The sequence below is a fragment of the Vanacampus margaritifer genome, chromosome 7, assembly GCF_051991255.1.
Source record: "Vanacampus margaritifer isolate UIUO_Vmar chromosome 7, RoL_Vmar_1.0, whole genome shotgun sequence".
Lineage (NCBI taxonomy): Eukaryota > Metazoa > Chordata > Actinopteri > Syngnathiformes > Syngnathidae > Vanacampus > Vanacampus margaritifer.
In genome coordinates, this window is record NC_135438.1 from 6,683,130 (window position 1) to 6,694,720 (window position 11,591).

The window sequence follows — 11,591 nt, forward strand, 5'->3', positions numbered from 1 at the left end:
TCTCAGAACTGTGACATGCTGAGAACGAGCCCACGATGATGCCCTAACCAGTGCTTGTAAACCTCTTAAACCATAATCCATTTAATTTGTCAATAAATAAATTAGACAATGTGATTATGCTGCAAATTAAAAATCTCAATCCAATGTCTGCAATGTGTTTCTATGCCTGTTTTGGATGTGGATGCTGGACAAAATTAAATTGTCCCAGAGTGGAAATTGAAAAACACAAAATGCCCAAAAATAACTTTAATACAAATACTCTTGTTGATTCATGAGCAACGGATGGCGATCATGATGTGCATGGGGACATAACATCACACGAAGAAATCAATCCCTGAGAACACATCTTAAAATTCAATTTTTTTTTTTTAAATGAGGTTTAACATGAGGAGTCGTCGTAGCCACAAATGGAGTCATTTGGCTGATCTGTGGCGTCGTTGACGGGGGTCTGTTCCCTGCTGGAGGTTCCGGCCCGGGTTCCGTCAGCACGATCGCTGTCACTCTCGATGGTGATGGAAGTTGACGAATGTTTCTCTTTGCTTCTCTTCTCTTTCTTCTTCTTCTTCTTATGATGATGATGATGATGTTTGCTGCGGACGCTCGGACTCCTCTCGTCTTTCCCGTCTGCGGATTTCTTCTCGGCTGCGCGGGTGTCGTCCTTTGGGGACGAGGGGTTTTCAAGGTGTCGGGTTTTGTATTTCCTCTTGCCGGCGGGCTTTTCGTGATGCGATCGTCTCGTCGACGGCGAGGTGGAGCAAGTTCTGGACCTGGTCCTGGACTTGCGTCTATCTCGCCGCCTCGGCGTCCTGCTGCGACTGATGGAACGATGGCGCCGGTCGGAATGCTTCCGGCTAGTTTGACGGTTGAAGTCGCTCTCTTTCCTTTTGTGTTTACTGTCGCACTTCCTGTCTCTGCGGTTGTAGTGATCGTCTCTCTCTCTGCTGCGACGGTTAACCGGGCTGCGGCTGTGGTGTCGGCGCTCGGGACTCGACCTTTTCTTCTTGTGCTTTCTGTCCTTGGAGCCGCGTTTCCGGCCGGATCGCTCGCAACCGCCTCTGTCTTTTCTCTCGGAACCGCCGGACACCTTGCATACTTTGGACTTGAGGGTACCGAGTCTCTCTTTGGTTTCGAGATGATGACGGGGCTCCGCTTCGGTGGGCCCGCTCCTCGGCGAGGTCGAGGGGCTGTCACTGTCGAAGCGAACGTGCTGCGGCAGGGGCAGCACTTCTTTGGCGTCGTCGTCGCTCCAGTACTCGTCGGAGGACAGCTGCACCAGCTCGGGGGTTCTTTCGCCGCTCGGCTTGATGAAACCTACGATGACGCAGTCGTCGCTCTCCGACGACAAGCAGTCGTCGACTTGGATGTGCGTCGCCTTTCCTTGCTGCGCTGGCGAAATTGGGATTTCTTGCGCCTCCTCCTCCAAGCTGCTGTCCGAGTCGCAGTCGTGGACCGACTCCATTCCCGTTTGACTCTGCTCCGCCGAGGTGGAATACGACGGCCCCGGCGTCTCGTCGTCCCACAGGGATCGGCTCAGATTCGTGGTGGTGTATCCGGGGGTCCTGGGGGGCTCCAGGTCCACGTCCTCATCCTCGGAAATGGCTATGACGGATGAGTCGGAGCTGAAGTCCGAACTGGAGGAGTGGGCCGAGCACTCGTACATGGCGTGCTGGTCGTAGGCGTCCATGTTGAACGGGGACTTTGCAAAGCTGATGAATTCGTGCAGGAAATGATCAGTGCGGGCTTGTAGGAACGGCCAGAGTTCTTCCTGGATGGCTCGGTCCTCCATGTCCACACGGGTAATGCGGGACATGATGATGTGCTGGACGATGTTGACCAGCGAGCCGTGCGCGCCGTACAGCACCACCAGCTCTCTTTTCAGCCAAGGGATAAGTCTGTGCAGGCAGGCGGGGTTTCTGCGATAGAACTCGGCAGAGGTGTCCCGGGAACGTCCGCCGTCGCGCACGGTGCGGACCCTCAGCCCCTGTCTGTAAAGTTCTCGCCGGAAGTTGACCATTTCCAGCTCTCTGACATTGTGCAACAGGCGGCCTTCGTTGGCTGCTTTCCTCTTGGCCGCCATCCTCATCATCATGCGCCGGACGTAACGGGTCTCCTGCTGCTGGGGAGGATTGGCCGCCGATTCAAATATGACGCCGTTGTCCGGAGGGGGGGAAGTCCTTCCCCAGCTCTGCCGCTGCACCCCGGTAAGAGTGGTGCGGTACCTGAACCGCACACCACCAAACATCCCAAAAGATCCATTAGTCACCGGCCTCAGGACATACTGTTTAAAGTCTTGCTCCGATTTGATACTGTGATAAATGGAATTAAATGGCTGCTTGCATAACGGGCATTCGGCCTTGTTCTTAGACCACTCGTGGATGCAGCGGAAACAGAACTTGTGCAGGCAGATGTCCAGGTAGGCAATGTTGTTAAAAGCGTCCAAGCAGATGGGACACTTGGAGTCCGGGGACACGTCGGCAGACTTTGCGTCCGGGGTTTTCCTCTTGTTCCTCTTCTGGTTTTGCTGCAGGGCAAGCTTGATTGCAGACATGGTCTGGAACAAAACAAAGTTCAATTTCAAATTTGCTATTTAATGAAGACAAGTCACATTTTTTGGAGACTTCTAAGTATCTACCGTACAAGTAGGGCTGCTGCTCGATTATGGAAAAAATTATCAACATCATTTTGGCAATAATCACTTAATCAATTATTCAAACGATTATTTATTTTTTGGTACAAAACAAGAAAATGTTTCAGATTAATTAAAAAAATATATAAACACTATAATTATGTAAATTCCTTTTGGACCAACTGAATTTATAATAATATATATTTATAATTGTATTTATTTAGGCAAAAACTTGACGTTGGAGTGCAGCTTCTGCACTGTGCAGTAGGACGATCATCTATTTTTTTGGTACAAAACAAGAAAACGTACATCTAAATGAAAGTAAACGAGGACAAAATTGTGCTTACTCAACAATACACGAGTGTTTTGTAACATACATGACCAGTAGAAATGTTTTTCATCCGTTGAATCTACGCAGCCTTGTGCTGTCAAGACATTTGATTCCTTACTACTTTTGAATCACTGTTAAAGCAAACACCTTTATCGAAAATGTATTGCCAAATGTTATAGAATCTATATCGCAATATATACTAGACATATTTACGTGGCTAGCACTAACCGGGTACTCCCTTCCTACTATTTTTACACCTCCCAAGTTAAATGTTAATAACTCGAGACAACCTTACTTTAATAGTACACATTTAAGGACGTCTTAATACCTCAACGCTATAAAGAGATGAGACTGATCTGTGCTTTAAAAAAGATCGTACTTGGATAGCGAGTCGGCCATCTAGGAAAGCTAGCTAAAGCTAATGCTAGCGAGCTAGGACCTGCTAACTGTCCTTGAGTAGTTTGATTTGACATAAAATGACACATTTACCTCCAGTTTTTAATCGCTCGGGTAGGTTAGCGACTGATTCGACTTCCTCCGTGTCTTACAATCGCACTTGTAGCAACATTTGACAAATTCCAACACTCTTCCCAAGACGCGACGCGTGCCTGGATGACGTCATTCTCCAACGGTACATTGTTGTCTTTCGTAATCGGCGGTGAACTTCCGATCTTCACAATAAGAGGGTTTCACTTCCGTTTAACGGGTGGGTGGAACTGAATAGCAAGTAAGAGCAAAATGTGACACAAATGCCAGACTATGTTATAAAACATTTAACAACAGGCTCACACACATTGTGACTTATAATATTTTAATTGGCATACAGTTTTTACAGACATTTTAAAATTTAATGGGTCAATGATGACTGTGGCTCTCGGGGAGTTCTGGAACAACTTCGCCTGTCTCCATAATAGTGTCACCCTAAAAACAAAACAAAGGATACACACACATTTTTCTCCATGAAGAGGTGCTTTCCATAAGACCTAACCATTAAATCTGAATAGTTTGTCCTTTGTGACCTGGCATAGCAAAATCAGTTACAGAGGCCCAAATTTCAGAAAATGAGGTTTTGGCATTACCAAAAACAGAACAATCAACCACTGCACTACATTACTCATTACCACAAATATGAATTGGTAGATTTGACATTGACACGCCCTCTTTGAACTGCGTGTCTATTATGCTACGTGAACAAACGGCAATAGACCAAACAGAGGACAGTATTTTGGGGACATGAACTCTACCATAGTAACAGTTGCTATGCGAAAGTTCAAGGGGACTGTATGGAGGACCAAAACTGCCAAAATTAAAAATAAATACATAGAAGTGAAAATAAAAACGGATCTAAAAAATATAATTCAAAAATTAAAACACAAATAATATAAATGAAAATAAAACAACAATATATATATGTAGATCCATAAATATTTTTAATATCAGTGTTTTTATTTTCACTTTTATTTATTTATTTTGGACCTCAATATGATTGTCGTCTAGTGCTTGCGCATACTCTTGCAAAAAAAGAAAAAAAAGTGTTTAGTTCCCCTTTAACAACACAACACAAATACTATTTTATAAGAAAAAAAAGGAAAATAATAAATTCCGTCCTGAATGCCACAGCAGACCAGGATCATGAAGTACAACAAAAGCGTAGTTTTCAAAATAAATGTACAGTTAGTGACACTTACTGGGAAAAGCCTAGGTTTCACTGCTACAATGCCGTATGGTTTTAGCTGCGAGGGACAAAAACAACAAAATGTAGTTATTAGATGTCACTCATTACAGTGATGCTTTGAGCAAGTTAGCTTTAACTTACATCAGTGTGGTATTTGACGACGTAGTGGACAATCCAAGCAGGAATCAACAAGCGAGTAAATGTCATAATACTCCCCTTGTAGGCTTTGTACGTCTGTAAAGAGAAACATGTTAATAAAAAAAATAGCAGCGTAATTCTGATGAAGAACAACAGCTACTAGACGTCAAACTTTTCCTCTGTATTCATATTTATAACGAAAAAATTACCAAATGTCTTACTATGAACGTAGAGCATGTGTTAGCATCACTGCTAGTTCATGTTAGCATCACTCACGTATAGCCTCCACAGGCTTTTGGGCTCCAGAAAACGCTCCCAGAATTTGGCGATGCCGCCGGGTGGTTTCGCCTGTACCGCGGGCTCCCTCGGGCTGAGCTCCTGGTCCTTCAGCCACTGCCTTCGGAGCTTGGCGAGCTGCTCCAAGCGGAGCTTCTCGTCCGGAGTGTAGCCAGACATGATCGTTTATTTATCTGATATTGTTTGTTGTTCAACAACCTCAGCGGCGCTCCAATGACACCGCGGAGGTCGTGACGTCGGAACCGGATTCGGGTTCGGCTACTGTACCAGTTTAATAGCGACACCTGCTGCACGGGATGACTTCATGGACGTTTGTACTGAATACTTTCGTTGTGCAGCTCACCCAAATATAATTTTGCGTGATACCCGTAAGAGTATAAATAAAATAAAATCAAAAAAAATAATTAAAATGTGGCTTTTAATTAATGGTTCAACTAATTGAAAAAATACACAACTAAACAAAATATATTTATTAATTTCTAGATGTTTTTTTTTTAAATAGTAAAACTAATATTAGATTCATTATTTTACATAAATACATGATTAATTTCTTAAAAGCATTCAAATAGCACTAAAGGCAGCTGATCTATCTGCATGACATGTTAGGACTGGTCAATGCTGTGACTGAGGATGTTTTAGCAATGGCGAGACCTTTCTTTCTTTTACCATTTTGGCTCATTACATAATTTCTAGTTAATTTATGGGAAACTGACACATTTGTGCACCAAACTTAATTAAAACGTGGCAACGGAAGCTTCAGTTTTACAGCTCACATAAATGCTTTTATTTGTCTAAAGTGACCTTGAAACATTTGACAGCGTATAAGGAATTAATTGTAATAACATAATATTCTTTGACAACAAATTTAGGATCAATAATATCTCAAGTCAATATCCAATTGGATAAGGCTCAATTAGCAATGCATAAGGGGGCTACTAAATCCAATGGTGATTACAAAATGTCCAAACAAACTACTGTATTAAAGTATTGTTCAGCAACGACACCACACGCAGTGATCACGTCACAGACAGTAAAGAGTTTTGTGTGGACACGTTTATAGTGGTTGTACTCATAGAAGTACGACATTAACGCTCCAATTCGCCAAATCATTGGACGATACGTCGTGATACCTAATTCAGGTAGGCTGCTTAATATTATTTTTATTACGCCGTCTATGTAAATAAGGCATCAAAACACACCGGTAACAAAATGGTTTATCGTGGTGGATTTGAAGACACTCGAAATCGTAATCACCACAAAAAAACAAAACAACATGCAGCACTTTTTACCTGAAATTTATGCGTAGTGCGGCCGTCTTGAAAGTTGGCATTGGAAGTTAGAAGGTTTTGTTTGATATCTCTAGTTTAAATGGCAGTTCAGGCTGTGTTTTGGTTTATTTTTCCTCTCAACCCGAATGTTTCATTTTTCCGAGGGTATTAAACGCCGCATGCTTTGTACGTCACGTTTCCGTCCTCTCTGCCTGCAGGAGGCGTCAGACGCAAAAAAGCTACAAAGTAGAGCAAATTTATGGGCGGCATCTATGAGTAGATTTATTATTTATAGATTATTATTTAACTTTTGAGATGAATTGTACCAGTTTCACTTCTCAGTTGTAACTAACATGTGACGAAAGTGGCTCTGCTGTCACGTGATTGTCGCTGTTTGTGCCTTTCACGTGACACTCCGCCTCGATCCTGAAGTAACGCAAGGCAGGTCGGTTTTGAGTCTTTCTCGTTTCTTCTGCATGCTGTTTGCGAGGGTTTTCAGCGCAAGGTAGGCTTGGTCAGTGAATTAAACGCTAAAGTTAAATTCAGGGTACTTGTGTGCTGACGCAAAGTTGTCGGTTATCACGTGTACAGGTTGCTTTGACACATACCTGACGTCATCATTGTGCGCTTGTGTTTTAATCGCTATTTATATTTTTAAACTTTAGGAAATGAAATTTGGAGTTTTTGTGGTTATGGTAAAAGTAGAAGTCTTGATTTAACTCCTTAAATAAAAAAAATAAATTCTACAGACTAAAATGTACTTGAGTAAAAATGGTAAATAACAAGTCACTATCTCCATCGTCTTTGTTCACGTCTTGTCATCCACGGAGATTGAAAAAGTAAAAAGCCTATTTTGATCCACTGAGGAGTAGAAATACCAGGTATAGTGAATATAAAAAGTTAAAAACGCCAGTTTTTTGTAAAGGTCAATGGAACTATTTGTCTTAGTCTCATTTCTTTAATCATAAAAAACTGGCATTTGAACATGGGTGTGTAAACTTTTTTCTTCCACTGTAATGTTTTCAAAATCAGGGTGTAAAAGTATAAAGTCGTCATAAAAATAAAAAGTACAGATACTTGAAAATAATCGTTAAAACTCTTCCTCCCTCCTGTTCCCACAGAATGTTCTCCAGTCATCCCCACCATGTTGTCTGGGAGTCGGAGCGCCTCGTGGCCTACCTTCACCCTCGGCCATGGACGCCCGGTTCCGTGATCCTGGAGCGCCGCGTGCCCGCAACGATGGCGGGCAGCATCTTTCACCTGGAGGAGGCCGAGTATTTATCCTGGATGCTGGGGGCCAGGGCGGTGGCCCAGCTGCTGTGCGACAAGCTTCAGGTGCATCGGTGTGCCCTGGTAACCAGACCCCACGTGGACAGACCCGCTCAGGTGTGTACCTATTTTTGTCATCATGAAAAGTTGGAAGTAGCATTAAAGTGGCAAAGGTAATGTAATGAGTGTCATGATGAGTTACAGTTGATTTAATCTTCCAGATACGTATCCTCCCGCTGCACGGCCTGGATGCAGAGTGGCGTCCTCACCAGGCAGGAGAGGAGGAGCACCACACCCACGATCCGGGCTACTGCACCTCCAAGACGGCGCCCCGGTGGAGCGATGCCCGTCTGAATGAAATCCTGGCCAGGATCCGCGCCAAACTCCCCAACCCGGATGCAAAACCCAACCTGACGTTCCTGGGCGACAACCAGTCTCATCCCGGGCTGTTCTCGCGCATCGTCCGGGGCGAGGAGCAGCAGTGGCGGGTGTGGGAGGACGAGGGCCACGTGTCATTCCTCACACCGTTTCCCAACTCGCCCGGCTTCACTGTGCTCGTGCCACGCCGCCCTCTGTCCTCCGACATATTTGGGCTGGAGGAGAGCGACTACGAGGGGCTGGTGCTGGCCGCCCGCAAGGTGTCTCATCTCCTAGAGAAGGGTTTGGGGGCGTGGGGGGTGGGGCTCATCTTCGAGGGCTTCGAGATCGATTACGCCCACGCCAAGTTGATCCCGCTGCTGCAGCTGCCATCTGCCGGGGAAGGAAATCACAGTGCGCAGCCGGCGCCTCAGCAGTGCTTCCACTCGTATCCCGGTTATGTCACCTCGCAAGATGGACCCGGAGCGTCCATGGAGAGTTTGGAGGAGCTGTATGCCAAAATGACCTTAAAGTAGAACTGTTAACAATGAGGTTGGCATTAAAAGACATTTTCACATCGTTGTTGATTTCAGTTTCTTAAGTCAAACTTTGCATTGTAGTCAAACTACAGCCACAAATGTTGTTTTGTAGCCCAGAGCTGTATGTGAAAATTAAGCATTAATTCAGAATGTTTGTATCGCACTACAGTGGTGCCTTGACAATAAAAAATAAAGTTGGACACTTGTATGTCGAGGTCTTTCTACACTGGGTAGCAAAGTTAGCACCTAGGCTTTCGGGATGGAAAACTGAGGCCGGCTGAATTGATCACAATTACAAGCGACCCCCGCACTGGGGGCGCCGAAACGAGACTAAAACGACTGCTTTGAAGCATTTGACACAATAGCGTCATCTGTTGGATGAACTTGCAAATTAGATTTTTTTTTTCAGGTTAGTATGGCCGGCGTAAACCAGTGACTTGGATGTTATGATCCAATGCTGTGGGTACTTTGTTATATGCTCTTGTTTTTTTTTTAGTTCGGTGGCTGTCAAAAGGCTTAGCGAACGTAAATGTTAGCATTCCAAGATTAGCCTTCTAGCTACCCTCATGGAAGCACACAGGATGTTTTAGTAGCCTTCAGTTTGACAGGTGTAATCACCGAAACGCTTTGTTCTTGGCATTATACTAGAACTGTTACTCCTATAAAAGACTGTGTTTTACCTTAACCAACGGCTTACGGCCATACTACCCTGAGAACGCCCGATCTCGTCCGATCTCGGAAGCTAAGCAGGGTCGGGCCTGGTTAGTACTTGGATGGGAGACCGCCTGGGAATACCAGGTGCTGTAAGCTTTTTGTTTTTTAACCTGATAGTTTTTGTGTTCAAAATCATCCTTAGTTTCACCCACAATTCTATTTTTTGGGGAGCGCGTGTCCTGGTGTGTCTTCGACATGACATCATTTTGTGCTGGCTGTGGGCTGAACCATACGTAGTTGTGGACTTGTGATTGGCTGTGCAAAGCTAATTTGGTTGCGACGTGTTCACCCTCTGGATGAAAAAAAAAAGGAAAAAAAAAAGACAACTTTTTTTCACCAGTGCCACTCAGGGGCCACTTTGAACCACGCACTTCCTAATCAGATGTATGACAATTGCTATTTTAGATTATGGACGAAATACTGTACCGGCTCTTAATATATTAAATTTTCATTATACACTTCTTAATGCATGTCTAAAAAGACCCACTAAATAGTCAACAACAAAGGGGTTGAAGCAAACAACAAATTAGGCACATACTGTAAATTCCCCAAGTGAAAAGGGCTCTCTGGCATAAAAATAACCAATCATAATTTTTTTGTCACATAAATCAACTTTAATATGATGGAGGCACTTGTCCTGCGTATCCAAATCCACAACAAAAATATATATATAAAGTATTTGGCCTGCTCACGTTGTCGTATGTAAAAGACCCAATGCCATGTTTGCCATCTAGTGGCGAATAATTATATTACAACTGCAGCCGCATATATGTATGCAGTATCTAAATTTAAAATAAATAAATAAATAAAATGCAGTAATATCAGCGTCAGACATCGACGCGGTGCGGCGTCCTTGCAACGCAGCACCCGCAGCCCCGACCTCCTACGCATTCCATCTTGGTGATGTAGAGCAGCGGCTCCACGCTGCAGCTCAGGTCCATGATGGAGTACACGCTGATCCTGATCTGGCAACGGAACTCCATCAGGGAGTAGTAAGGCGCAAAGGGCATGAGCACGGGCGGCAGGTAGTTGACCACGATGATGGCCAGGACGATGAGCACCATTTTGAGGGCTTTCTTCTTGGCCGGGTGCATGGCCTCCTTGCCGGCCACGGAGCGGCGCAGCACCCAGATGACGGAGATGTTGCACAGCACCATGACGGCCAGGGCGAAGAGCACCATGCCGCTGAACACGCCGTTGACGCTCATGGAGCCCAGGATGCACTTAGCCAGGGCGTAGGCCGCGATCACGGCCCACGCGGCCACCGAGATTCCCGTACGGATTTTGTTGTCCCGGATGCTTACGAACAGCATGGGGTGGACCACCGCCATGTGGCGGTCCACACAGACACACACCTAAAAGAGGAATCATTCAATCAATAATACGTACCTTTGTATAGCACCTTTATATACGGGAGAATTAAGAGGATTAGGGCCAGTGAAGAGGGGGGGAACAAAAAGGTTTGGCAGGATTCTCACTTTATTCTCAGAATTGAAACTTTAAAGTAAAAATTCTGACTTTGTGACGTAGAACTATGAATTTTAGGGGGGGGGGGTCAGAAAGTGAGAATTCTGAGAATAAAGGAAAAATTCTGATTTTAAAGTCAGAATTCTGAGATTAAAGTAATAATTCTGACTTTAAAGTCAGAATTCTGAGAATAAAGTGAAAATAAAGTCAGTATTCTGAGAATAAAGTGAGAATTCTTTTAAGTCAGAATTCCAAGATTAAAGTCAGAATTCTCAGATGAATTGACTTTAAAGTCAGAATCTGTGATTAAAGGCAGAATTCCGAGAAAAAGTCAGAATTCTGAGAAAAAGTCAGAATTCTGAGAAAAAGTCAGAATTCTAATAAGACTTGACTTTAAAGTCAGAATTCCGAGAAAAAGTCAGAATTCTGAGAAAAAGTCAGAATTCTAATAAGACTTGACTTTAAAGTCAGAATTCTGTGAGTAAAGTAAAGTTAGAAATCTCACTTTGAAATCAGAATTCTGAGAATAAAGTGAGAATTCTCACTTTTAAGTCAGAATTCTGAGATTAAAGTCCGAATTCTGACTTTAAAGTCAAAATTCTGAGAATAAAGTGATAAAGTGAGAATTCTGAGAATAAAGTGAGAATTCTGAGAAAAAAGGTTAGAATTCTTTTAAGTCAGAATTCTCACTTTAAAGGCAGAATTCTGTGATTAAAGTCAGAATTCTCACTTTAAAGTCAGAACTCTGAGAATAAAGTCAAAACTCTCAGATGACTTGACTTAGAAATCATAAGTCAGAATAAAGTCGGAATTCTCAAACGACTTGACTTTAAAGTGAGAATTCTGTGATAATTCCATAAATACAGAAAAGGATTAGGGACAGTGAAGAGAAAATAAAAAGGTTGGCAGA

At 43.7% G+C, this 11,591-nt stretch overlaps 3 protein-coding genes and 1 non-coding gene across 7 annotated transcripts; 2 read left to right on the plus strand and 2 right to left on the minus strand.

Annotated features, from left to right (window-relative positions):
* Positions 1 to 231: 231 nt before the first annotated feature.
* Positions 232 to 3,637, minus strand: toporsa (topoisomerase I binding, arginine/serine-rich a). Its single transcript, XM_077571013.1, has 2 exons — positions 3,447 to 3,637; positions 232 to 2,551 (listed from the first exon to the last, which is right to left on the minus strand). Exon 2 carries the CDS (start codon positions 2,546 to 2,548, stop codon positions 380 to 382), a length of 2,169 nt encoding a protein of 722 aa, XP_077427139.1. The 5' UTR covers positions 2,549 to 2,551; positions 3,447 to 3,637; the 3' UTR covers positions 232 to 379.
* Positions 3,638 to 3,751: 114 nt separating this feature from the next.
* On the minus strand, positions 3,752 to 5,340 carry ndufb6 (NADH:ubiquinone oxidoreductase subunit B). The gene is made up of 4 exons (XM_077571019.1): positions 5,047 to 5,340; positions 4,774 to 4,866; positions 4,646 to 4,690; positions 3,752 to 3,878 (listed from the first exon to the last, which is right to left on the minus strand). The coding sequence occupies exons 1-4, from the start codon at positions 5,224 to 5,226 to the stop codon at positions 3,813 to 3,815; spliced, it is 384 nt and encodes a 127-aa protein (XP_077427145.1). The 5' UTR covers positions 5,227 to 5,340; the 3' UTR covers positions 3,752 to 3,812.
* Positions 5,341 to 6,038: 698 nt separating this feature from the next.
* LOC144055218 (uncharacterized) lies at positions 6,039 to 8,700 on the plus strand. 4 transcript variants are annotated; one of them, XM_077571016.1, is made up of 3 exons: positions 6,039 to 6,206; positions 7,457 to 7,721; positions 7,826 to 8,700. In XM_077571016.1, exons 2-3 carry the CDS (start codon positions 7,458 to 7,460, stop codon positions 8,495 to 8,497), a joined length of 936 nt encoding a protein of 311 aa, XP_077427142.1. In that variant the 5' UTR covers positions 6,039 to 6,206; position 7,457; the 3' UTR covers positions 8,498 to 8,700. The 4 variants fall into 4 exon arrangements, with proteins under 4 accessions (XP_077427142.1, XP_077427140.1, XP_077427143.1 ...); XM_077571014.1 differs by lacking the exon at positions 6,039 to 6,206 and adding an exon at positions 6,520 to 6,840; XM_077571017.1 differs by lacking the exon at positions 6,039 to 6,206 and adding an exon at positions 6,521 to 6,780.
* Positions 8,701 to 9,191: 491 nt separating this feature from the next.
* Positions 9,192 to 9,310, plus strand: LOC144055841 (5S ribosomal RNA). The gene has a single exon (XR_013294943.1). It is a non-coding gene; the product is annotated as a 5S ribosomal RNA (ribosomal RNA).
* The last annotated feature ends 2,281 nt before the right edge of the window (positions 9,311 to 11,591 follow it).

Excerpts from the sequence above, each read along its gene's own strand:
- toporsa (XM_077571013.1), bottom strand. The coding sequence starts at position 2,548 with ATGTCTGCAATCAAGCTTGCCCTGCAGCAAAACCAGAAGAGGAACAAG.
- ndufb6 (XM_077571019.1), bottom strand. The coding sequence starts at position 5,226 with ATGTCTGGCTACACTCCGGACGAGAAGCTCCGCTTGGAGCAGCTCGCC. Across the intron at positions 4,867-5,046 it reads AAAGCCTGTGGAGGCTATAC|ACGTACAAAGCCTACAAGGG; the intron begins GTGAGTGATGCT and ends TTCTCTTTACAG. Across the intron at positions 4,691-4,773 it reads TCGTCAAATACCACACTGAT|CTAAAACCATACGGCATTGT; the intron begins GTAAGTTAAAGC and ends TGTCCCTCGCAG.
- LOC144055218 (XM_077571014.1), top strand. The coding sequence starts at position 6,812 with ATGCTGTTTGCGAGGGTTTTCAGCGCAAG. Across the intron at positions 6,841-7,456 it reads GCGAGGGTTTTCAGCGCAAG|AATGTTCTCCAGTCATCCCC; the intron begins GTAGGCTTGGTC and ends CTGTTCCCACAG. Across the intron at positions 7,722-7,825 it reads ACGTGGACAGACCCGCTCAG|ATACGTATCCTCCCGCTGCA; the intron begins GTGTGTACCTAT and ends TTAATCTTCCAG.